Raw genomic sequence first — 26,128 nt, forward strand, 5'->3', positions numbered from 1 at the left:
CACTTTCATCAAGAGGCTTTTGAGTTCCTCTTCACTTTCTGCCATAAGGGTGGTATCATCTGCATATCTGAGGTTATTGATATTTCTCCCGGCAATCTTGATTCCAGCTTGTGTTTCTTCCAGTCCAGCGTTTCTCATGATGTACTCTGCATATAGGTTAAATAAACAGGGTGACAATGTACAGCCTTGAGGTACTCCTTTTCCTATTTGGAACCAGTCTGTTGTTCCATGCCCAGTTCTAACTGTTGCTTCCTGACCTGCATACAAATCTCTCAAGAGGCAGATCAGGTGGTCTGGTATTCCCATCTCTTTCAGAATTTTCCACAGTTTATTAAGTGCTAATGGCAAGTGCCAATTTGTAGTTGACTGAAGTTACATCCATAAATACTGTTGTGGGACAAGGAGGCTTGAGATGTTGTTGTCATTCAGTTGCTAAGTTGCGTCAGACTCTTTGCAACCCCATGGTCTGCAGCATGCCAGGCTCCTCTGTTCTCCACTCTCTCCTGGAGTTAGCTCAAACTCATGTCCTTTGAGTCAGTGATGCCATCTAGCCATCTCACCCTATGTTGTCCCCTTCTACTCTTGCCCTCAATCTTTCCCAGCATCAGGGTCTTTTCCAATGAGTGGGCTCTTCACATCAGGTGGCCAAAGTATTAGAGCTTCAGCTTTAGCATCAGTCCTTCCAATGAATATTCAGGACTGTGATCTGCTTTAGGATTGACTGATTTGATCTCCTTGCAGCCTAGATACTGGTATTGGAATAACTACACCTTTCTTAAACACTCCCCTTAAGTCTTTACAAAAGCTATACTAAGCTGATTGTATAAGAACTGACCCAGTTTAATTTCTTCCTCTGAACCCTTTCTGTTCAGAGTGGGGAAGCAAATTGTCCAGGATCTCTGACTTGGAAGACTTTCAGGTAATCTACACCAAAGGTTACATTGTTGTCAGTGCCAGCCTTTCGAAGCAGGGAAAGCAAAGTTCAACAGAAGTATCAGCGACTTCTCATCAGGTTCCTTCCTTGCCCCGCCCCCTAGATTTAAACCTTCTCTAAGGCTTTCAGTGGTTTCAACACTGAAACCTTTAAAAACTGTTTGCAACTGCATACACTTGAAAGGTCCCCAGGCGCTGCAGCGGGCAAGCTGCCTTTGGAGCTGAGAGCTTCCGCCCGCGGGGAAAAGAAAGAGTTCAGAAAGCGCAACCGATGGGCGGAGGTTACTCCGGGAGAGAAAATCAGGCGACTTAGGGGAGGGGTTTGGCAAGGTCGACCCTAGTGCTTTCAGCGACCCGGAGCCAAAAGCGGAAGAAATTAACCAGAGGGGGCGTGGCCTCTGTGTCCCGCCAGCCCCGCGCAGTGAAAAGTCCCACAGCTCCCGTGCGACGCGCTTCTGGGACCGGCTCGTGGTCTTTCTCCTGCTCGGATTCACAGCACCTGCTCGGGAGTGGTGTGTAAGTAGAAGGTGAGAAGAGAGAGGGTGGCGCCGGGGGGGGGGGGGGGGGGGGGCGCCGGGGTGGCAGGTGCAGGCTTGGGGTATCTCTGCCGACCTGAAACTTGTTTGCACAGAGTAACTGCTAAAAGTTTGCTTTTCAATCCACTACTTTTAAAAGGGAGTTTCGGTCCTTTACCCCCCAACCCCGTAGATAAACTGTCAAACTCCAGGATTAAAACTTGAGAGAATAATTCTTTTTGTGTTTAAGTGATGATTTACCCACTTTGAATTCTCAAGCCAAGGGAGCATCCACTTGGAAAGGGCGCCAGTTGAGCTTTGGAGGAGTAAAACGTGAGCTCATGTAACAACAATCAAGGAATGGCTGCAGTTTAAGAAATTTCTGTTCATGCTAAGGGGGTAAAATCCTGCAGAACTTCTGAGATCCAGGACAAACTGGCCTTTGCATCGCCTGAAAGATAGAACTTGCTTTTCTTGGTTCACTTTGACAGGCCAGAGAAACATCAGCAAGGTAAAAATATAGTAATAATGAACAAAGTGCAGCATGACCTGAATCAGATCCTGTTAGATGAATTAGATACCACAGAGTCAGACACGACTGAAGCAACTTAGCAGCAGAAGAGTCAGTTGACTGGAAAGCTAAGGATCAAACCCCTTGGGAAGGTTCTCAACTGTGGGGGTGGGTGGGGGGAGCCCAGTCTGGAGGTGGAAGCCATGTGGAAGGAGTAGAGGAGAGAGGAGCCCTTCCCTGGGAGTTAAGGCCTCATCTGTGGCTGCCATTGCTGGACTTGGGCAGTGGGGGCCAGGGTGCCTGCAGATTCTATCTCCCTGCTGCGGCGTTCTTTGAAATAGTCACAAGCCCTTTTGGTAGTCCTGACACCACTTTTTATTTTCTCCTTTTCCCTCTGCTGTTTACTCTCTAAGAAAGTGCCAAGTGGGCTGTCATCAAACATTATTGAATAGCCTTTGGAAACTTGTCCAGGCCCCCAGCTAACAGGCTTTAAACCAGGCCAGCCCAGTGTTCTCAGGGCCCTAGCCTGCTGTGAATACCAAAGAAGACACACCTTTTGAGTTCTTGGGGAATTAGGCTGGTATTGAGTTTTGCTGTCTTCTGAAGTTTCCAAAGTAAGAGGCCTGTGTGTGTGTGTGTGTGTGTGTGTGTGTTGACCATCTTTGAAAAATAGCAAATCAGTCCAAATTTGAATATTACTTTCTGTGGCAGGGGCAGTTTTTCTGAGGGTTTGTTTGAGAGTGGAGTTTCTTTAATGCTGAGACTAGAAAAGGAGGTCAGCATAGTTTCCTGAGCATAGTCCCCCTTCCCCTACAGCCCAGCAGCATTCCCCCCACCCCCACCCCGAACATCTGGGCCCTGAAGCATAGGGGGCCATGTCTGCGGTCACTCAGTCTTCTCCATAAATTCTAGAACTCACGAACAGCAAGGAGACCGCTGAACTGTCTTTTCTCTTTATCTCACGGGCAGTATTCTGTTGCTTTAAGAAGGTCTGAAATCACAGAGTCATGACCACGGGAATGTGTGCTCGCATTTTCTATGTGTTGCACAATATTGATGGAGAAAGGCCGCCATAAATAAGAGAACTTTGCTCTTTTTGGCCAAGAGTCTATAAAGAGAAGAGGACTATTTCTCAGTTAATAGTATCTGTCACTAAACTGTGATAGACAATAAGGGGTGGGGGTGGGATTGTAGGGGGAGAGTGAGGGGGATAAGACAGGAAGGGGATTTGACAGAAAGAATTCCCCAGAAGACCAGGGTAGTCCAGAATTCTCCTTGATGGGAGATAGCCTACAGGTTCAATATTAGAGAAAACTGGGTTCCAGTCTTGGGCCCTCCACTGTGAATTTGGGTCAGATTACTAATTCTACCTCTCTGGGTCTCAGTTTCGTTATATGTTCAAGGTAGAGACAAATATTTGCTCTGACTACTTGAATTTCTCCAAGTTCTCAAGAGAGATAATGCTATGTCCTATGAAAACTCTGAAATTGTATCGTCAATGCCCAGAACAGTGCCAAGGTAAGGGCATATTTATTCACCAAATACTTACCTAGCACTTACCAGATCCCACTGCCTTTCTTTTTTCTTTTTCTTTTTTATTTTTTTATTTCAAACTTTTTATTTTGTGCTGCTGCTAAGTCACTTCAGTAGTGTCTGACTCTGTGTGACCCCATAGACGGCAGCCCACCAGGCCCTTCCGTCCCTGGGATTCTCCAGGCAAGAACACTGGAGTGGGTTGCCATTTCCTTCTCCAGTGCATGCAAGTGAAAAGTGAAAGTGAAGTCGCGCTCAGTTGTATCGGACTCTTAGCAACCCCATGGACTGCAGCCTATCAGGCTCCTCCATTCATGGAATTTTCCAGGCAAGAGTACTGGAGTGGGGTGGGGCATAGCCAATTAACAACGCTGCGACAGTTCTAGGCAAACAGCGAAGGGACCCAGCCACTCATAGGCACGCATCCACTCTTTCCCAGACTCCCCACTTTATGCTCTATTCACTTAATCCTCCCAAGAGTTTTGTGAGGTAGGAGGTTTTATTAACCTCATGTTGCAGGAAAGATTCGTTAATCACAGCTGGTAAATGACAGAACTGGATCCACTACGTCTAGTTCTGGAGTCTGTCTTTGTCCTTTGCAAAGGCACCCCCTCCACATTAGGTGACTGAGTCCCCTTCTCTGGTGAGATGGGTACATATATTCTCTATTATGCCAACCAGTGTTGGACAATGAAAGGGACAACACGCTGTTCAAATAGAATTCATCACTGGAATAATTTCTGTAACTCATCACCAAGTTTCGTGTTTTGCTCTGCTTACTTTTCTTAGAAAATTTCTACTGCATTCCTTGACTACTCAAATCACTGAACACTTTAACTTCTGAATTATTATTACTGCTCTACCGCTCTCCTCTCTCAATGATCTTTCATGAACAAAGCTTCTCGTAACTTCTTTTTGGAGTGCAGTGCAATGGCATGATGCAAGTTCAAGGCAGCTATCAACAAATAAACCTTGAAAAAAAAAGTCTAGATTAGCACCGCCTAATTTTATGTTCTAAATTACTCCTATTTCTTAATGTCTTACCTTTAGCTACCCCACCCTCAGATGTGCTAGGAGTGGACCACGTCCATCCTCAGAGGCGATTTGTGGGCCCACAGAGTGCAGTGTCAGGAGCTCAGTATTGGCCATCTCCCAAAACCATAGACTGGAGGAGCTAAGCCACATTCTTGGGGATTGAGAAATTCTCTCTGTGAAGTACACTTTGTGCATTGTTCACATTTAGAGGAAAAAAAAAAAAATATCCTGCCGTTGACCTTTGTCCCCAACTGCTCAAGATTTTGTATTCTTTTCCCAGCAACAGTCTGAAAGTCTTCCACCTTTTCTCTACTCTTTCAATACCCATGTTTACTGAGAGAAAACCATCTTCTCAACTTTTCTTTCACTGCTAAATGCATTTCATTCTGAGAACATTGGTGAAGACCTACCAAAACCTGTTGACTTTTAAAACTAGGGTTGGATGGTAGCACCTCCTACTTGATAAACTTTTCTTAAGCTGGTTTTTGTTTTTTTGTTTTTTTTAAATTAACCTCCCTGCTGTGTCTGTCCAGAGGCATAGGATTTAGGGATTCCTTATTAAGCTAATTACTCCAAGTGCACTGTGAAGTCGGAGAAGGCAGTGGTACCCCACTCCAGTACTCTTGCCTGGGAAATCCCATGGATGGAGGAGCCTGGAAGGCTGCAGTCCATGGGGTCGCTGAGGGTTGGACACTACTGAGCGACTTCACTTTCACTTTTCACGTTCATGCATTGGAGAAGGAAATGGCAACCCACTCCAGTGTTCTTGCCTGGAGAATCCCAGGGACGAGGGAGCCTAGTGGGCTGCTGTCCATGGGGTCGCACAGAGTCGGACACGACTGAAGTGACTTAGCAGTAGCAGTACTGTGAAGAAGAATGCAGTTTATTGGTGACTCCTCCCCACCCCCATATTAGAACAATAGTAGATACATTAAATGTTGCAAAAAGCAAGGGGTGAAGGCTTCCTGGCAGTCTAGAGGTTGAGACTTTCCCATGTAGGCAGGTGTGGGTTTGATCCCTGTCGGGGTGGGGCACTAAGATCTCAAATGCCTTGGTGGCCAAAAAAAAAAAACCCCATAAAACAGAACCAGTGTTTTAACAACTGGTTCTTTGCCCAGCAACAGTTGGGAGGAAAATCCACAGCAAAAAAAAAAAAATCTTTAAAAATGTTACTAAAAGTATAATATTATCTTGCACTGAGAAATGTGGATTGAAAAAAACATAATGTGAGAGCTATGAGTTCAGTTTTTGTTGAGGCTTACTGAGAACTGTAGCCCAGGAGACAGCCCCTCAGCTAGCTTCTCTAAAGCTGAGGAACTTCTCTAAAGAGGTAGATGGAGAAGTGAGTATATAAATGATTTTGGTAAAGGGGGTATGTGCAGTCAAACCCAGATCTTGGTAGAAGGTTGCTGCTGGTTATGAGGAATAGGTGTCTCCATAAATGATTTTAGTGCTTCTCTAGGTATGAGAAGATGCAAGAAATCTGGCTCATAAAAGTTTCTCCCGGAAAATGTCTAACTATCTGAAAGCCAGTTTTGCCAGTTTTCCTAGAACACAGGGTGACTTCTTTCAGATAAACTCTGAACTCCTTTCAGGGCATGATAAAGATTCTCATAGAATCAGATGGCAAGTGACAGTCTTTAGCTGGCAGAATCTATCGTACTTGCTTTCAAGACTACTGACCTGTGGAGGTGGATTAATTTGCTACTGTGTGTGTGTGTGTGTGTGTGTGTGTGTGTGTGTGTGAGTGTTTCAGCTAAATGCAGCTGATCCTTGAACATCATGGGGGTTGGGGACCTATCCTATGGGTAGGTGAGAATCCACGTATAACTTATAGTCACCCCCTCCTTATACACAGTTCCTGTATATCCATGGCTCTGCATCTGCAGGTTCAACCAACTACTGATTGTGTACCACTCTGGTATTTAGTATCGAAAAAAATCCAAATATAAGTAGATCCACATGATTCAGATCTGTGTTGTTCAAGGGTTAACTGTACATTTCTATTTGCCTGAACCCAAGGAGGCTATTTTTAGCCTACTTTTCAAACTAGAGATTGCTTAGGAAGCTTTGGGTTTTTATTTCCAAAATGAGACTAATACTTACCTTGTAGCGTACTTGGAAGAAGAAGGAAGATAACTGGTAGAATGGGTGCTGGCACTGGGGCAGGGGTAGGGTAGGTGCAGGGTAGGCATTCAGTCAATGTTAGTTGAATCAGAATTAAGCAGTTTGCAGTTTCTTGAAGGAGACAGTGCAGTGTGGTTGGTTTATGAGATGTGAGATCAGAGACTTGGGTTCCTCTCCCAGTGTAGTTGCTCAATATCTCTAATTTCCATTTTTTTCATCTGTAGAATAGATATACTCATTATCTTTATAGGCTTATAGAAATTATGTAAGGCAATGCACATAAAGTACATGGTATAATATAGCCAAGTCTTATAAAATTAAATATATATGTATTATATATATAATATATATTATAAATATATATTTAGACATATATATATAGACATGTCACATTCAACAGTAACATACAGACAACTGGATGACCAGTAGCAGAGTCTGGAAAGATATAAGGGTTTATGGATTATTGGTAGATGGATAAAATGATTAGAATAATCACTCTAAATAGGTTGTATGCAGGGGTTGAGTTTTAAAGGCAGGAACAGATATGTCTACAAGAGACAACACTGCATGCTAAGCCAGTAAAATGGTGTTTAAGCTTGGGTATGAGAAAAGATGGGCTTCCCAGGTGGCACTAGTAGCAAAGAACCCACCTGCCAATGCAGGAGACATAAGAGACATGGGTTTGATCCCTGGGTCGGGAAGATCCCCTGGAGAAGGGCACAACAGCCCACTCCAGTATTCTTGCCTGGAGAATCCCATGAACAGTGGGGCCTGGCAGGCTATAGTCCATAGGGTTGCAGAGAATTGGAAATGACTGAAGTGACTTAGCATGCATGCACACATGCACTCATGATAAAAGATGTGTGTTTATGTGGAAGAAAGAGAAGGTGTAGTAGTGGGGCTGATAATACAACAGAGGAGGTTAAAAAGAATGTCAGATAGTGCAGACTTTCAGCTTTTTCCTAAATTCTTACCCACTTGGATTTGAGTATCATCTGTGTACCTCTTCTTCCTCCTCCTGAGCACTTCTCCAGTTACTCTTCCAACTCTAGATTCAGGGAGTTACATTCCATTTACTCTTGACAGCTTTTTGATGGGAGTAAATATAGAATATGAAGTGACCTGAAGAGTTTTGTAAAGCTAACCCTCCTCCCCTTGTCCCTTCTATGAAAGTATCATAAATGCTTATTTCTCCCCCCACATTTGCAAGCCTTTTATTTTATGTTTTCATTATCCTGTTTCACCCTCTTCACTTGTGTTGGTGTGAATGAGGACCCTGGTCATGGTGATAGTGATGATCATTATAAGGAGATAATAAGCTTTATTGAGGGTTTTCATGGACCTGGCACTGTGCTAGGTATGTTCCACATGTTATCTCACTTAAATCCTGACAATAACCCACTAAGTTGGGAGATGCCAACTCATTGGAAAAGACCCTGATGCTGGGAAAGACTGAGGGCAGGAGGAAAATGGGGGGGACAGAGGATGAGATGGTTGGATAGCATCACCGATGCAATGTACCTGAGTTTGAGCGAACTCCCGGAGATGGTGAAGGACAGGGAAGCCTGGCGTGCTGCAGTCTGTGGGGCTGCAGAGTTGGACACGAGTTAGTAACTGCTGAACAACAACTATTCCTATCTTACCAAAGAACAAATCCAGTTCACAGAGGCTAAATCTCTCAATCAAAGACAATAACCAAATGATGTGACTGGAATTCAAATCCTGGAGTCTGAGATCTTGATTACGACTGAAACGACAAAAGGTTGTGAACTGGATTTATAAAGAAGGGCGGGTATGAGAACTTACGCATTTCTACTCAAACATTAATGGTACTACTATGTACATAGTTTGATGTTTTGAAAGAGATTTATGGATTCTGGTTTGTGTCCAATTTGTGGCTCATCTTAATGCAAAATATGATTTTATTCTAGCTTTAGCGAAGTTAACCTATGTATATTTGCTTGTGATAACCCCTATATTTTCATTTTCACACAGTACTTGTTTGATATGTTCAAGCTTAATAATATAGAACCAGAAAAAACCAGGGATGGGGGTGAGATGAATTGGGAGATTAGGATTGACATATATACACTATTGATACTATGTATAAAATAGATGACTAAGGAATGAGAGCCTACTCTATAGCACAGGGAACTCTACTTAGGGCTTAGTTGTGACCTAAATGGGAAGGGAATCCAAAAGCGTGGCTGTATGAATAAGTATAGCTGATTCACTTTGCTGTACACTAGAAATTAATACCGGAGAAGGCAATGGCAGCCCACTCCAGTACTCTTGCCTGGAGAATCCCAGGGACGGGGGAGTCTGGGGGGCTGCCGTCTATGGGGTCGCACAGAGTTGGACACAACTGAAGTGCTTTAGCAGCAGCAGAAATTAATACGACATTGTAAAGCAGCTGCTGTTGCTGCTGCTGCTAAATCACTTCAGTTGTGTCCGACTCTGTGCGACCCCATAGACGGCAGCCCACCAGGCTCCCCTGTCCCTGGGATTCTCCAGGCAAGAACACCAGAGTGGCTTGCCATTTCCTTCTCCAATGCATGAAAGTGAAAAGTGAAAGTGAAGTCGCTCAGTTGCATCCAACTCTTAGCGACCCCATGGACTGTAGCCTACCAGGCTCCTCCGTCCATGGGATTTTCCAGGCAATGGTAAAGTAGCTATACTCTAATAAAAACAAATTAAAAAAAAAGAAAACCATGAATAAGAGCAAAGACTATTTGTATTTCTTGACTTACATAAAAAGAGTAACGTAAATGATTAAAATGGAAAAAAAAAAGAACTAGAAAAAAACATGATACTATTCATTAAAAAAAATCTAAATCATTATTTCTTCTTCAAATAACTCAAGATATCTTCAAGAACAATGTGGTTAATACTGTAGTATAACGATACCAAGTGACCATCAAGTTATTTGGGGGTATTTATGTCTGTTTTTTCCTATCTTATCTAAAATCTTTTTAACATTCCAGACCAAAATCAAAAAAATGGCCAGCCTTTCGCAGCTAATGGAGAATGAAGTATTCATGGCCTTTGCCTCCTACACAACGATTGTGCTTTCAAAAATGATGTTTATGAGCACTGCAACTGCATTCTATAGATTGACAAGAAAGGTAAGACATGGGAGGCAGTATTTTAAGAGTTGGGATTCTGGAAAGCAATTTTCTTTTTTTGTGTGTGTATGTGAAACCCAATGGCATATTGTTGAATACTGTAAATGAATATGCAGTCATTTAGTTCTAGTGGTTCTGATATATTTACAGAATAGGTAGTTTCTCCCAGAAATCAGTAAATGGTTATTTGTTTGTTTTTATTGTTCAGTTAGCATATGAGATTTCTGAAGTATCAGATTTTTCAAGGCAACTTTGTGATACTGAAGTTAATTTTGCTAACTAGAGCTTAGAAAATAGTCACTTTCTAGACGGTGAATTGATATTTTCAGCTCTATTACAGATCAGGGATATGCCTTAGGGCACAGAATCAAGTTCTTATTATCAATAGAGTCTCTATGATTGGGACAAGGCATTTGAATTTTGTGTGGTTATAATTTCTTAAGTGAATAGTATTTCTACCCAGCATTATAACAATTTTTTTTTTTTGATGGAGGCTTGGGGAAGGTGGTAGAGTTTTGAAACATAACCCATATACAGGGGAAGAGCTTCCCTGATGGCTCAGTAGAAAAGAATCCGCCTGCAGTGCAGGAGATGCAAGAGACCTGGACTCAGCCCCTGGTCTAGGCAGATCCCTGGAGGAGAAAATAGCAACCCACTCCAGTATTCTAGCCTAAAGAAGCCCGTGGACAGAGGAACCTGGCAGGCTACAGTCCATGGGGTCGGGAAAAAGTCGGACACGACTGAGTGACTGAGCGCGCAACCTGTATGCAGGTTGGTTTTGCGACAACAGTGACATGGGTAAAGCAAAGCTACAAAGTTAGATGGTTTTTACTGGTGTGACTCCTGTGCCTGTTCACCAACTTCTTTCTGGAAAACATCATTTCTCTCTCTTGGTCCCGGTCCTGAGTTTCTGTCCTCCAGAGCCTTGCTTTATTTAGAAGTCATAGTCCTCCCTAAGGTATTTCCTTATTACTGTCTTGAGGTATCATTCCTTCCCAATGATGTTTGCATTTTAATGGGGCACATATCCACACGGGTAAACCTCTAACAGGGCAAGGTGTTTGAGCCTCTGGCTATAAAGTGGCTGCTACTACCAGGTCTTAACTCAGTGGTAAAGAATCCACCTGCCAGTGCAGGAGACACAAGAAATGAGGATTTGATCCCAGAGTCAGGAAGATCCGCTGGAGCAGGAAATGGCAACCCACTCCAGTATTCTTGCCTGGGAAATCCCATGGACAGAGGAGCCTGGTGGACTGTGGTCCATGGGGTCTCAAAAGAGTCAGACACAGCTGAGAGACTAAACAAGCAACCACCAGATCCTCACTATCCTCTAGAAATGCTGTGGCGTCAAGGACAGCAGAAATGTTGCTTGTCTTAGAAAAGGGGAAGGGAATTCGAATTTGTGAAGTGCCAGTGGTCTACGCTAGGCACCGTGACACTCTGTTTGTGTGCCAGGTCATGGAAGCATTTTACATAAATGTTAGCATTATCCTGTGAGAGGAGCATTACTCTTCCCATTTTATGGATGAGGAAATCAAAATCAGAGTGGTTCAGTAGCTTTCCCAAGATTACACACCAACCAAGGCTGAGGCTGAGATTCAAATTCAGATTGGTTTAAACTCCTATTTCAAGCACTTTCCGTTGTAATACATTATTTACTTACTCAAAATCTCTTTATTGAACATCCAGTATGTGCCATGCATTTATTTCAGAACCAGACAGACAGATCTGCCCTCAAGAGCTGATCAGTTCTCCTCAACATCTTTATCTGAAATAAATGCTCATGTCGTATTAAGAAAAATACTATAATATTTATGAAGTTTCTCAGCTTAAATTAAGGCTAATTTTATAGTTCATGTTTTTCTTTATTATAAATCATTTAATAGTGGAACATAAGTATTTTTAAATGCATGTTTCAAGTTTCAGGGAATGGGGAAATCATTTCAAAGAGCATAATAATCACAGGAAGGACTATGTGCAAATATGCCCTGGAACATGTGCTTGGTGTTTATAGAAATGCAATTCAACTTCTTATATTTCACTGGATTGTTCAACCTAAAGTTTTAGTTAATTCAGAGGAAAAAGAGGCACACATATCCTAACAAAGTACAAAACACTTTACCTCTCCCCACTCTTTTATGCTGCATGCCTGTTCTCTAGTATCTTTGGCAAATAAACTTATGACTTTCATATGAGCCAATCAATTGGAAATAACGTTCTTCAGGAAAAGTGCATCAACATTACTATTAAAAAATGCCAGTTCACCACAATAATAACTTTTTATTATTGTAATGAGGACTCAGAATTAGGCTTTTTTCTGGTTTTGCTGCCTTTTCACTGTTTTTATTTATTGGTTTTTTATTTAAGTTCTTATTTATGCTTCTCTTTAAAAATTTTTTTACACTCATTAAAAATACAGGTTTTAAGAAGAGATGCTTTCTCCTGTGTTTATGTGCTCAGTTGTGTCCAACTCTTTGCTACCTTATGGACTGCCTTCCAGGCTCCTCTGTCCATGGGATTTCCCAGGCAAGAATACTGGAGTGGGTTGCCATTTCCTCCTCCAGGGGATCTTCCGGACCCAGGGATCAAACCTGCATTTTCTGTGTCTCTTATGTTGGCAGGCAGATTCTTTACCACTTAAGCTACCTGAGAATCCACATTCTTTCTCCTAACACTGGGTTTGATCTATAGCTCCCAATTTTTTTTTTTTTTCACAATGACCAGCTTGGATGCCTGTATTTCTTCTGATAAAATACGAATATCAGGTAGAGTACCTCCCCCACCCCATGTTACTTGGTATTTGAAATAGGTTTTTTTTTTCTTGTTATTTGGAATAGGTTTTTGTCAACCCAGAAGACTGCGCGGGCTTCGGCAAAGGAGAAAATGCCAAGAAGTATCTTCGGACAGATGACAGGGTGGAACGTGTTCGAAGGTAAACCAGTGTCTCCTGAAATGACTCATTTGATCACAGGATGTTGGTCTCAGAGTCAAGTGAGGATGTTGGGGTCTTGAAGAAAAAGAAAAGTCAATCATTTTACCTACTCTGTATAATTATAGAAAATTAGTGATCTAGACGTCTCCAACTATCACTGTGATTGCATGTATTTCCAATTTAGCTTTTCTGTGCACTTTGTTAGGGGTAATGACTTTGTTCTGTGTAGGGATTTATCAAAAGTAATGACAGGTAGGAGGTGAAATGAGGACGGTAGATTCTTGCAGTTTTTGTCCTCTTTCTCCAGAGGTGAGACTGTCAGCTTGGGTAAAAGTTTGAAGAACTAGGTATTTTTGTATAAAATGGAAAGTATGAACTTGGGAAATCTCTACCTATCTTCTCTCTCTCTCCCTCCTTTGTAGATATTATATTTAATGCACAGAGAACTCAGTGAACAATGAAAAGCAATAAGCCAAGATACCATCTACCCAGCTTCCTAGTGATACCACTAATAAACTTATTTTAAAAGCACATTCAATTCTATTTCTGAAGGTATATTTCTTAATCCTTGTCATAAAGTGAATTATAAACTTTTTCTTTCATCTTTACTGAAGCTTAATTGACAAAATTGTAAGTGTACAATTTGCAGTGTACAATGTAATTCGATACACATATATGTTTCTAAGGAGTCCTTCCATTGAATTAGTTGACATTAATTAATGAATTTCATTAATTAACACTTCCATCACCTCTCAGATTTCATCTCTCCTCCCCTCTTTTTTGGTGAAAACATTTAAATTCTGCTCTCATAGCAACTTTCAGTTATATGTGCTATGTGCTCAGTTGCTCAGTAATGTCTGAGTCTTTTGTGGCCCCCTGGACTCTTAACCCACCAGCCTCCTCTGTCCATGGAATTTTCCAGTCAAGAATACTGGAGAGGGTTGCCATTTTCTACTCCATGGGATCTTCCCGACCCAGGTATTGCACTCACATCTCTCGCATCTCCTGCATTGGCAGGCCGTTTCTTTACCACAGTGGTGCCTGGGAAGCCCCAGCTTTCCGTTACACAGTTACACAATACAGTGTTATCTGCTGTAGTCAGTGTGTTATCCTTTAGATCCTCAGACCTTGTTCATCTTATAACTGACACCTAGTACTATTTTCTCAACCTCTCCAGATTTCCCCCAACCCCTATCCCCTGGCAACGACTACTTTCTGTTCTTGTGAGTTCAGCCTTTTTTCCTTTCGGTAGATTCCATTTATAAATGATACCATACAATATTTGTCTTTCTCTGTCTTAGTGATTTCATTCAGCATAATGTCCTCTAAGTTCATCCAAATGACAAGATTTCCTTTTTTTTTTTTAAGACCGAATAATATTCTAATCTTTTTTGGGATAATGGTAGGTAAGTTCTGTGCTATGCTGCGCTGTGCTTAATTGCTCAGTTGTGTCCAGCTGTTTGTGACCCCATGGACTGTAGCCCACGAGGAACCTCTGTCCATGGGGATTCTCCAGTCAAGAATACTGGTGTGGGCTGCCATGCTCTCCTCCAGGTATCTTCCCAACCCAGAGATTGAACACAAGTCTCTCGCATTGCAGGCAGATTCTTTTAACATCTAAGTCACCAGGGAGGACCTTCCAAACTGTTCTCCATAGTGGCTGTACCGGTTTATATTCCTGGCAGCAATGTAGAAGAGTTCTCTTTTCTCCATATTCTGGCAAGTATTTGCTACCTCTTGCCTTTTTCACAGTAGCCATCCTAATAGGTGTAATGTGATAACTCATTTTAGTTTTGATTTGCATTTACCCAGCTGATTAGTGATGGTGAGTACCTTTTCATGTACCTCTTGGCCATTTGGATGTCTTCTTTGGAAAAATGGCTATTTGGGTCTCCCTTTTTAAATTGGATTATTTTATTTATCTATTAGTTTGGGGCTATGAAATTGTGAGTTCCTTATATATTTTTAATATTAACTGCTTATCAGATATGGGGTTTGCAAATATTTTTTCCCATTCCATAACTTGCCTTTCAATTTTGTTGATGGCTTCTTTTGCTGAGCAGGAGCTTTTTGATTTGATGTAGTCCCACTTGTTTATTTATTTATATTTTTTTTGCTTTTGGTGTCAAATTCAAAGATATCATTGCCAAGACCAGTGTCAAAGAGCTTACAACCTTTATATTCCCTCTAGAAACTTTATGGTTTCAGGTCTTATGTTCAAGTCTTTAATTCATTTTGAGTTGATTTTTGTGTACGGTATAAGATAGGGTTCAGTTTCTTTTGCATGTGGAAATCTAGTTTTCCTGACACAATTTACTGCAGAGGCTGCCCTTTCCTGCTGTATATTCTTGGCTTCTGTGTAAAAAATTGAGTATACATGCCTGAGTTTATTTCTGGGCTCTCTATTCTGTTCCATTGATCTGTGAGTCTGCTTTTATGCCAAAAAAATACTGACTTGTTGTCTATAGCTTTGTAATGTAGTTTGAAATCAGGAAGTATGACGTCTCCAGCTTTGTTTTTATTGCTCAAGATTGCTTGGATATTCAGGGTCATTTGTGGTTTCACACAAATTTGGGGACTTTAAAAAAAAAATTCTCAAAAAATGCCATTGGGATTTTGAGAGGGAGTACATTGAATCTGTAGATTACTCTGGGTTGTGTGGACATTTTAACAGTGTTAACAATTTTTCCAGTCCATGAGGAGAGAATATCTTTCCATTTATTTATATTTCGTCTATTTCTTTCATCAGTATGTTATGGTTTTCAGTATATAGCTCTTCCCCTCTTTGGTTAAGTTTATTCCTAAGCATTTTATTCTTTTTGATGCTATTTTAAAGTTTGTCTTCCCCAGGTGACTTAGTGGAAAAGAATCCAGTTGCCAAGCAGGAGACGGGTTCAATCCCTGGGTCAGGAAGATCCCCTGGAGAAGGAAATGGCAACCCACTCCAGTATTCTTCCCTTGGAGATCCCATGGACAGAGGAGCCTGCTGGGCTACAGTCCATGGGGACTCAAAGAGTCCGGTACAACTTAGTGACTAAACAGCAACAGCAGTAAAGTTAGTCTATTTTATCCTTCCAAAAAATCAACTCTTCGTTTCATTGATTTTTTTCTATTGTACTTTTAGTTTCTATTTAATTTATGTCTGTTCTGATCTTTGTTATTTCTTTCCTTTACTAATTTTGGGCTTAGTTTGCTTTTCTTTTTTTAGTTTCTTGATATGTCAGGTTAGGTTGTTCATTTGAGATTTTTTTCTTAAATGTGGGTGTTTATCACTATAAACTTCATTCTTAGATTGCCTTTGCTGAGTCCCCATGAGTTTGGTATGTTCTGTTTCTATCTTTATCTGTCTCAAGATATTATTGATTTCTCTTTTTTCTTTGACTTGTTTGTGAATTTTCCAGTTTTCTTTTTGTAATTGATTTCTAGTTTCATATTGTTGTGGTTGGAATAAATGCTTGATTTTGCACTTCTTAAATTTATTAAGACTTGCTTTTTGGCCTAAGATATCTATCTTGGAGAATGTTCCATGTGTGCCTGGGAAGAATGTGTATTCTGTTGCTGTTGGATGTAAAGTTCTATAAATGTCTTTTAGGTCCATCTGAGCTAAGTGATCTTTCTAGATGATCTATCCATTGTTGGAAATGAGATATTGAAGTCCTCCATAATTATGGTATTGTTATTTCTCCTTCAGATCCGTTACGGTTTGCTTTATATATTAAAGTTTCCTATGTTGGGTGCATATATATTTATCAATGTTATGTTCTCTTAATGCCTTGATCCCCTTTATCATTATATAATGAACTTTTTTGTCTCTTGTTACAGTTTGTTTTGATATAAGTATAGATTTTTCAGCTTTCTTTTGGCTTCTTTTTGCATGGAATATCTTTTTCTACACCTTCACCTTGTGTCTATGTATGACCTTAACTCTTCATAGGCAGCATATTGTTAGGTCTTGTCTTATTTTTGTTCATTCATTCTTGTTTGATTGGAGAGGTTAGCCCATTTTGATTTAAAGTAATTTCTGATGCTTCCCTGGTGGCCCAGACGGTAAAGAATCTGCATGCAATGCAGGGGTCCTGAGTTTGATCCCTAAGTTGGGAAGATCCCCTGGAGAAGACAATGGCTACCCACTCCAGTGTTCTTGCCTGCAGAATTCCATGGACAGAGGGGCCTGGCGGGCTATAGTCCATGGGGTCACAAAGAGTCAGACATGACTGAGTGACTAACACTTTCACTTCACTTCTTGTACTTATTGCCATTTTGTTAATTTTTTTCTTAGTTGTTTTGGAATTCCTTTGTTCCTTTCTCTTTCATTGTGATTTGGTGATTTTTCTCTAAGGGTAAGCTTTGATTGCTTTCCTTTTATCTTTTGTGTATCTACTATGAGTTTTTACTTGGTGGTTACCCTGAGTCTTATGTAAAACATCTTGTTTTATATTAGTAATAGTCTATTTTAAGTTGATAACAACTTAGCTTTTAATGCATGCAAGTGACTTAATGACTAAACAACAACAACAAATCTTAATCCACATTTTCTAACTGATTTATTGAGAAAGTTGAGAAAAGAGCCAAGTTTATATCAAAATGAAGAATATGAAGATGTTCACAAATGCAGGATTGAAGACTAAGTTAATCTTGAGACTATATACCATAAGGGAATCTGCAGAAATCTTTGGAGGGGCTTCAGACTTTCCAGAAAATCAAAAGTGAAAAGGCAAATATGATCTTGATTCTAAAGGGGTTAAATGCTGCAGCTGATACCTGAATTAGAGAAATAAATTTTTTTTCAGTCTCCATTTCATTATCTATTTATACTCACCAAATTTTAGAAGTGTAGTCAAATATATTCATGGTGTTTCCTATCTTAACTATTCATCAGAAAACTAAATATCTAAATGTTTAACTATGGCTGTGAAAACTCTTCACTGCTTCTTTAATTTTATATAATTTTGCTTATCCTGTGAAATGTGTCTAGAATTATACCACAGTGTAGATGTGCAGTAGAAAATACTAAATGAAGATGGTACATAACTTCAGTGTTTCACATGTTAGAAAAATGGATTGGCAATAGAATCTCAATAGAAGAAATTCTTCAGTGGGGAGGTCAGTCAAGATGGTGACATAGGGGACTCCTGAACTTCTCTCTTTACACTCATGTTGTTGTTGTTCAGGGTGTTCAGTGGCTAAGTTGTGTCTGACTTTGTGACTCCATGGACCACAGTATGCCCATGAAAGCTTAGCTAAAGAAATATTATTTGGGGATTTTAGATGCCTTCCACTCTCCCTTCTCAGCCCCTACTTCTGTCTCTCCTTGCCCATGGGATGGTATTTCTAGAGGAGAAAGCCATTATCTAAGCTGATCTTCTCATCAGATTGTGAACAACAAATAAAATTTAGTGAGAACAATTGCCCTTAGTTGTCAAAGGAGTGAGTGCCCTTGAGGAGGTGCAGGGACTGTGTGTACAGCGCCCCCTGGTGATCAGACACTGGCTTTTCAATGTGGCAAGAAAGAATCTCCAAGAAAGAGAAGCTTCTAGTTTCCAGGTGTATTTTTTGAGATCAGATCAGTTCTGTTAACAAAGTGATTTACTAAATCACTTTTGGAGATACTTTTCAGAATAAAAGTTCCCACAATCTCCCCTCTCCATTTTTAACCTAGAATTTTTCTTTTTCATTACTTCTATTTGTAATTATCAAGTTGTTTCTATTAGCATATTTTGGTGACAGGGACTGAATTTGGCTACAAAGGGCATGAAAGTTATGCTTTTAGGCATGCAATATTGAGAAAATATACACTACACATATGGGACCCTTAATATAAAATATAAAGTAATATGTGTTGACATGTTAAGATTAGTAGCCTAAAGTAAGTTATTTATATTTTGGGCATATGGAAATCAATAATGATTAGAAAGCCTTTTACATATGCATTTATTTTATCCTATCCCATATTGTTCTAGAAAGAATTCAAGACTATATACATTGCCCGTGTGTGTGTGTGTGTGTGTGTGTGCATGTGCACACACTTAGTTGTTCAGTCATGTCCAACTCTTTGCAACCCCATGGGCTGCAGCCTGTCAGGGTCCTCTGTCCATGGGTTTTTCCAGGCAAGAATACTGGAGTGGGTTGCCATTTTCTACTCCTGGGGATCTTCCTGACCGAGGGATCAAACCCACGTCTTTTGCATCTCCTGCATTGACAGGTGAATTCTTTACCACTGAGCTACCTGAGAAGTCCCATGTACATTCCTTACAACAAGATAAAAACCAGGGCAGCTGAAGAAATAAGGTGAAACATTTAAAAGAGAAAAAAAAGGGTTTTAGTACTTAGGAAGAGATGTTTCGAATAAGCTACCTTCAATGAAATTTTATTTGAGGATTTTAGATGCCTTCGACTCTCCCTTCTCAGCCCCTACTTCTGTCTCTCAATAGAGAATACCTCTTTATTGAGACTCTTCAGTGGGGTCCAGTTGACACTCACTTGGAATTCTTGAAGGAAGTGGAGGATGGGATAAAACTTAAAGCTAGATGATTCCTTTCTGGCCCCAATGCATGAATGAAGCATTTATTGAGAGATTGCTGTGTGTCTCACTGTCACTCCTTTTATTGGAATGCTGTAAAATGGCTTTAAGACTGACTTCCTGCCCTTGAGGGGTCTATAACTTTTCCACTGAAAAGCAGGCTAACGTGCATGTAGTACTTAAAGAATGATATAAAGCTGTCTCTTGTTAGATGTTAAGTAGTAGGATACAAATATAACTTCCTAGGGTCTTTGGGAATATTTCACAAGGGAAGAAGTTGAAGAATGTTAGGATTTGGAAGGAAAAAAGGAGATGAGAGAACATAGGAGTTTGGAAAAATTTCTTTGCAGGAACTTGAACACACTGCTACATGCTGAGCATAAAGAGCTTTGGGTAAGAGAAAGGAGTCAGCTGGTCTGGTGTGAAGCTCCTTTTGTGGTTGGCCACCCCCTGATAGTTCTCGATGATGTATAGCAACTCTGGTTTAGGTCAGGGCGATGCTGAGATCCGAGTGGTTCTGATAAGCATCTTGAGCACAGAGCAGGGCTGGAGTTAAGGTCAGTCCAGAACAAGCTTGCACCAAGGGGCATCTGCCCAAAAGAGAAAGGACATGGGAACATGGGATGATGGAGAGGTAGAAAGTGCTCATAAAGATGGATGTCCATCTGCTACTAGATTTTGGTAGCCATCTAGGAATGACAGAGAAATGAAGGAAGCTTCCCCTTTAGGATGCTTTCTGTTGTTTGAGTAGAGAAAGGGTTACAGTGGGAAGGTGATACTGAACTACAGCAGATGCTCCCCAGGAGAGGGTTTGTCTGCGGTGGGGTCTAAAAGGAAGAGTGATTGACAGGTACACACTGTTATATTTAGAAAGGATAACCAGCAAGGACCTGCTGTAGAGCACAGGGAACTCTGCTTGATATTATGTGGCAGCCTGGATGGGAGGGGAGTTTGGGGGAGAATGAATACATGTATATGTATGGCTGAGTCCCTTTGCTGTCCAACTGAAACTATCACAACATTGTAAATCGGCTATACTCTGATATAAAAAAAAAAGTTAAAAAATAAAATGAAAAAAGAAGAGCATATAAGATGGCATAAATTAACACACTGTGAGGCTCCGTTGAAAACTGGCCTTACTAGAACAGTGAGGAATACTGTGAGACCATTTTGAGGGTTGAGGACAAGGAAAAAGAACTGAATGAAAGAAATAGAGGGAGGCCAGAAAAAATGGAGAGGCCAGTAAGTTCCAAGGAACCCCTGCCCTTGAATTTCCTCCCCCAAACCTCTACCACTGGAGCTCTTTATCCCTAATTTTCTTTGACTTTCTTCTCTGTTTTCACACTGTATTCTATTTGTTAATTGCTTAATATAGACTTGGGGCTTCCCAGGTAGTGCAGTGGTAAAGAATCTGCCTGCCAGTGCAGGAGACACAAGAGACACAGGTTCAATCCCTGGGTCAGGAAGATCCCTTGGAGGAGGAAATGGCAACCCACTCCTGTATTCTTGCCTGGAGAATCCCATGGACAGAGGATCCATGGACAGGCTGCAGTCCATGGGGTCACAAAGAGTTGGACACAACTGAGCAACTGAGCAACTGAGCGCAAACATATTTCTACATGGCCTCATCATTATAGGTTCTTTCTCAACTTTAAAAATGTCTGTCCTTTTAGAATGTGGTAAAGGAGAAAAGTAACATGGCCTAGATGGGAGGTGAAGAAATATCTGTGGTCCAGCAGGAGAATTCAAAGGATCCAAACAAATACCCTTGATGTAATTGGTGATGTGAGCTCATCTTTAGTAGAAAATAGTGTTTCTGCCCTTTCTTGCCCACCTCGCTTTCAGTAACCCTTGGGTTGTTCCATAAAACAGAGGGAACAAGAATACTCATACCCTTTCTGTCTTGGCTTTATTTAGGAACATGTGGTTGTTTATTTAAATCTTTCAAAATTGTTATGTATCTAAGTTACTGTTACCTTCTGCATGCCTTTATGTTGTTATTCTGTTTGTCAGGAGAACTTATAGATAATCTACAGAAAACAGGAGAAAGGAAAGGAGATGATAATGGTGATTTTCAGATCAGTTGCTCAGTCGTGTCCGACTCTTTGCGACCCCATGAATCGAAAAAAGTGAAATTCGCTCGGTCGAATTTCAGTCCAGTCAATGGGCTCTTTGTCACCCCATGCACTGCATAGTCTATGGAATTCTCCAGGCCAGAATACTAGAGTGGGTAGCCTTTCCCTTCTCCAGGGGATCTTCCCAACCCAGGGATTGAACCCAGGTCTCTATCTTTCATTTTGAAATACGTATCAATAGCTTGGGTTTTTCTTACCTTGGGCATGGGGTATCTCTTCACGGCTGCTCCAGCAAAGCGCAGCCATTGCTCCTTACCTTGGACGAAGGGTATCTCCTCAAAGCCGCCCTTCCTGACCTTCAATGTGGGATAGCTCCTCAAGGCCCTCCTGCGCCCGCGCAGCCACGGCTCCTTGGAAGTGGGGTTGGTCCTCCCGGCCACCGCCCCTGGTCTCTGTTGTGCAGTTGCTCCTCCCCGCCGCCGCCCTTGACCTCGGGCTTAGGGGCATGGGGTATCTCCTCCCGGCCGCCGCCCCTGACCTCGAACGCGGGGTAACTCCTCTCGTCGTGGCCCCTGGCCTCCGGCGTGGGTTGCTCCTCCCGGCCGCCGCCCCTGGCCCTAACCTCGGGCGCGGGGTAACTCCTCTCGTTGCCGCCCCTGGCCTTGGGCGTGGGTTGCTCCTCCCTGCCGCCACTGGGATATTCCAAATCCTGAAAGATGATGCTGTGAAAGTGCTGCACTCAATATGCCAGCAAATTTGGAAAACTCAGCAGTGGCCACAGGACTGGAAAAGGTCAGTTTTCATTCCAATCCCAAAGAGAGGCAATGCCAAAGAATGCTCAAACTACCGCACAATTGCACTCATCTCACATGCTAGTAAAGTAATGCTTAAAATTCTCCAAGCCAGGCTTTAGCAATATGTGAACCGTGAACTTCCTGATGTTCAAGCTGGTTTTAGAAAAGGCAGAGAAACCAGAGATCAAATTGCCAACATCCGCTGGATCATAGAAAAAGCAAGAGAGTTCCAGAAAAACATCTATTTCTGCTTTATTGACTATGCCAAAGCCTTTGACTGTGTGGATCACAATAAACTGTGGAAAATTCTGAAAGAGATGGGAATACCAGACCACCTGATCTGCCTCTTGATAAATCTGTATGCAGGTCAGGAAGCAACAGTTAGAACTGGACATGGAACAACAGACTGGTTCCAAATAGGAAAAGGAGTATGTCAAGGCTGTATATTGTCACCCTGTTTATTTAACTTATATGCAGAGTACATCATGAGAAATGCTGGACTGGAAGAAACACAAACTGGAATCAAGATTGCCAGGAGACATATCAATAACCTCAGATATGCAGATGACACCACCCTTATGGCAGAAAGTGAAGAGGAACTCAAAATCCTCTTGATGAAAGTGAAAGTGGAGAGTGAAATAGTTGGCTTAAGGCTCAACATTCAGAAAACGAAGATCATGGCATCCGGTCCCACCACTTCATGGGAAATAGATGGGGAAACAGTGGAAACAGTGGCAGACTTTATTTTTTTGGGCTCCAAAATCACTGCAGATGGTGACTGCAGCCATGAAATTAAAAGATGCTTACTCCTTGGAAGGAAAGTTATGACCAATCTAGAAAGCATATTCAAAAGCAGAGACATTACTTTGCCAACAAAGGTTCGTCTAGTCAGAGGCTATGGTTTTTCCTGTGGTCATGTATGGATGTGAGAGTTGGACTGTGAAGAAGGCTGAGCTCTGAAGAATTGATGCTTTTGAACTGTGGTGTTGCAGAAGACTCTTGAGAGTCCCTTGGACTGCAAGGAGATCCAACCAGTCCATTCTGAAGAAGATCAGCCCTGGGATTTCTTTGGAAGGAATGATGCTAAAGCTGAAACTCCAGTACTTTGGCCACCTGATGCGAAGAGTTGACTCATTGGAAAAGACTGTGATGCTGGGAGGGATTGGGGGCAGGAGGAGAAGGGGACAACAGAGGATGAGATGGCTGGATGGCGTCACTGACTCGATGGATGTGAGTCTGAGTGAACTCCGGGAGTTGGTGATGGACAGGGAGGCCTGGCATGCTGCAATTCATGGGGTCGAAAAGAGTCAGACACGACTGAGCGACTGATCTGATCTGATCTGATCAATAGCTACAAGTTCTATCAAAATCTCAATTTATAGTCTAGATTCTTAAGCAGTTTTTAACTGTGGAAACTAGAACAGGGTTACCAGATTTGAGAATTAAGCACTTTATAAAATATATTTATAAAAATATATATTTTTTATAAATACACACTTTATATAAAAAAAAATCTTGTCAGTAATTGACGTGTCTTGTGTTCACAATCGTAGCCAGAGGTTCCATGAATTGGAGAAAAAGTTGTGTCTAAGCCATGCTTTCTGTTTTCTAGCTGTGGTATGCAATTCAGATCTAGGATGCATGACTTTCCCTTTATTATTGTCTATCATGTTTGTGTATATTTTGCCCATCACTACTAACTAATTCCTTTTGTAATTTTAGGATAGGTTGGCTGACATTTTTCCCATGTTTGAAAGGCTAGTTATATATTCTGTAATCTGTATGTGGAGAAAATGGAATTCTTGATATTAAGATTGGTAAATTGATTTCTGGTAACCTAGTGGCTTGGGTGAATGGGCAAGGGTGGTATCAGTGACCATTTTGCATCCTAGCACAAGTGAGGGGAGTCTTAAGAAGGATACTAACCCAAAGGATTTTCTGCTTTTGGGAAGAAGAATTTTTATAAGAGGAATCTTGAATTGCTGTTGTACAGACCTCAGAAGAAAAAATATTTTATATGTATAAAAATGATGGGAGTTTTATTATGTAGACGCACTTTTGATATTCTTGGAAGTGCAGAAAGCCTTCTTTCTTATATATTGAGATACACTGAAAATAAAAGAAACAAAATAATGAGTCATTCTAAATAACATCCAAGTGGATAGGGAATCAAGGGAATTTGAGAGAAATAAAATGAATCTTACTTTGCATGTTGAAGATCCATTAACACTTCTATTTAGTTTCAGAAGAGAGGGGAAAGTGAATGTATTTCTGCTGATTTTGAAATTAGGGTTTTACAATTCATCTTTTTTTCCACAGAGCCCACTTGAATGACCTTGAAAACATTGTGCCATTTCTTGGTATTGGCCTTCTGTATTCCTTGAGTGGTCCAGACCTCTCTACAGCCATCCTGCACTTCAGACTCTTTGTCGGAGCACGAATCTACCACACGATTGCGTATTTGACACCCCTTCCCCAGCCAAATCGCGCTTTGGCTTTTTTCATTGGCTATGGAGTTACACTTTCAATGGCTTACAGATTGCTGAAGAGTAAACTGTACCTGTAAAGAGAATCATACAACTCATCATCCAATGATTTTCTAAAAATTCTGTACTTCCAATTTATAATGAATCCTTTTATGATTTTAAGCGGGAGGGAAGCAGAGAAATTAAGATAGAGAAAACCCAATCTGCATATTAATGCCACCAATAGCCTTTATTCTTATTTTGTATTTACACAGGACATTTAACATAATTTTTAATTCCTTTGTCTTATTCATAAAGTACTTTGTCATAAATTTTGATTATAATTTGTAACATTTGTTCAACATATCATATTTTAAATCTTTAAAAAGAGTAAGTACATGTATGTTAAACCTGTATTTCAATATTGATGAAATGGGTATATGAAATAAAGAATTCAAAGGATAATTTCATTTAGTTTTATCTTTCTCAAAATATTTTCAGAAGTTTCAAGCTACAGAAAAGTAGTACCATGAACTTTTATATATGTTTCACCTAGATTTACCACTTGTTAACATTTTGCCATATTTGCTTTAGTTCCATCACTCAATGTTTTTTCTGAACAATTTGAAAGTTGTTCAATTGCTAAGTCATGTCTGACTCTTTTGGGCCCCATGGCCTGTAGCACACCAGGCTTCCCTGTCCTTCACTATCTCTGGGAGTTTGCTCAAACTCCTGTCCATTGAGTCAGTGATGCCATCCAACCATTTTGAAAGTGAGCTGCTTGTAAGACACTTTGCTTTAAATACTTCAACACGTATCTCCTATGTACAGACCAGTCTCCAAATAACCATATCATTATCACACCAAAGAAATTTAACTAAGATGGTATAGATGAACCTATTTGCAGGGAAGAAATAGAGATCTCACTTGGTGCTCTGTGATGACCTAGATGGATGGGATCGGGGTGGGAGGGAGGTCCAAGAGGGAAGGGATATTTATGTATACATATAGTTGATTCACTTTGAACAGCAGAAACTAATGAGACACTTTAAAGCAATTATACTCCAATTTAAAAAAAAATATAACTCTAATACAATAGTATTATTTAACATATATGGTGAGTAGGGGAAGTTGCTCGGTCGTGTCTGACTCTGTGACCCCGTGGACTATACAGTCCATGAAATTCTCTAGGCAAGAATACTAGAGTGGGTAGCTGTTCCCTTCTCCAGGGGATCTTCCCAACCCAGGGATCGAACCCAGGTCTCTCACACAGATTGTTTATCGGCTGAGCCACTAGGGAAGCCCATTTTAACATATATATTTAACATACATAGTTCGTATTTAAAGTTTCCCTAATTTTCCCAATCATGTCCTTTATAACTATTTTTGATCTAGGAATCAGACAAGGACCTTACACTGCTTTTTGTTATCATTTCTATTTACTTTTCAATAAAATGGATGAGTTTATTTTATTTTATTTTTTTGTCTTTTATGACACTAGCATTTTTTGATGAGTTTGAGGCTGGTTTTACAGAGTGATCCTTAATCTGATTTGATTTTGTC

The 26,128-nt window shown here is 40.9% G+C and overlaps 1 protein-coding gene across 3 annotated transcripts; it reads left to right on the top strand.

Annotated features, from left to right (window-relative positions):
* The first annotated feature begins 1,294 nt into the window (after window positions 1-1,294).
* Window positions 1,295-25,030, top strand: MGST1 (microsomal glutathione S-transferase 1). 3 transcript variants are annotated; one of them, XM_055571170.1, is made up of 4 exons: window positions 1,295-1,460; window positions 9,639-9,779; window positions 12,617-12,711; window positions 13,134-13,238. In XM_055571170.1, exons 2-4 carry the CDS (start codon window positions 9,654-9,656, stop codon window positions 13,144-13,146), a joined length of 234 nt encoding a protein of 77 aa, XP_055427145.1. In that variant the 5' UTR covers window positions 1,295-1,460; window positions 9,639-9,653; the 3' UTR covers window positions 13,147-13,238. The 3 variants fall into 3 exon arrangements, with proteins under 3 accessions (XP_055427145.1, XP_055427128.1, XP_055427135.1); XM_055571153.1 differs by lacking the exon at window positions 13,134-13,238 and adding an exon at window positions 24,420-25,030 and having other exon boundaries at window positions 1,308-1,460; XM_055571160.1 differs by lacking the exon at window positions 13,134-13,238 and adding an exon at window positions 24,420-25,030 and having other exon boundaries at window positions 1,316-1,449.
* The last annotated feature ends 1,098 nt before the right edge of the window (window positions 25,031-26,128 follow it).

The sequence above is a fragment of the Bubalus kerabau genome, chromosome 1 (genome assembly GCF_029407905.1).
Source record: "Bubalus kerabau isolate K-KA32 ecotype Philippines breed swamp buffalo chromosome 1, PCC_UOA_SB_1v2, whole genome shotgun sequence".
Lineage (NCBI taxonomy): Eukaryota > Metazoa > Chordata > Mammalia > Artiodactyla > Bovidae > Bubalus > Bubalus kerabau.

Excerpts from the sequence above, each read along its gene's own strand:
- MGST1 (XM_055571153.1), top strand. The coding sequence starts at position 9,654 with ATGGCCAGCCTTTCGCAGCTAATGGAGAATGAAGTATTCATGGCCTTT. Across the intron at positions 9,780-12,616 it reads TCTATAGATTGACAAGAAAG|GTTTTTGTCAACCCAGAAGA; the intron begins GTAAGACATGGG and ends TATTTGGAATAG. Across the intron at positions 12,712-24,419 it reads AGGGTGGAACGTGTTCGAAG|AGCCCACTTGAATGACCTTG; the intron begins GTAAACCAGTGT and ends TTTTTTCCACAG.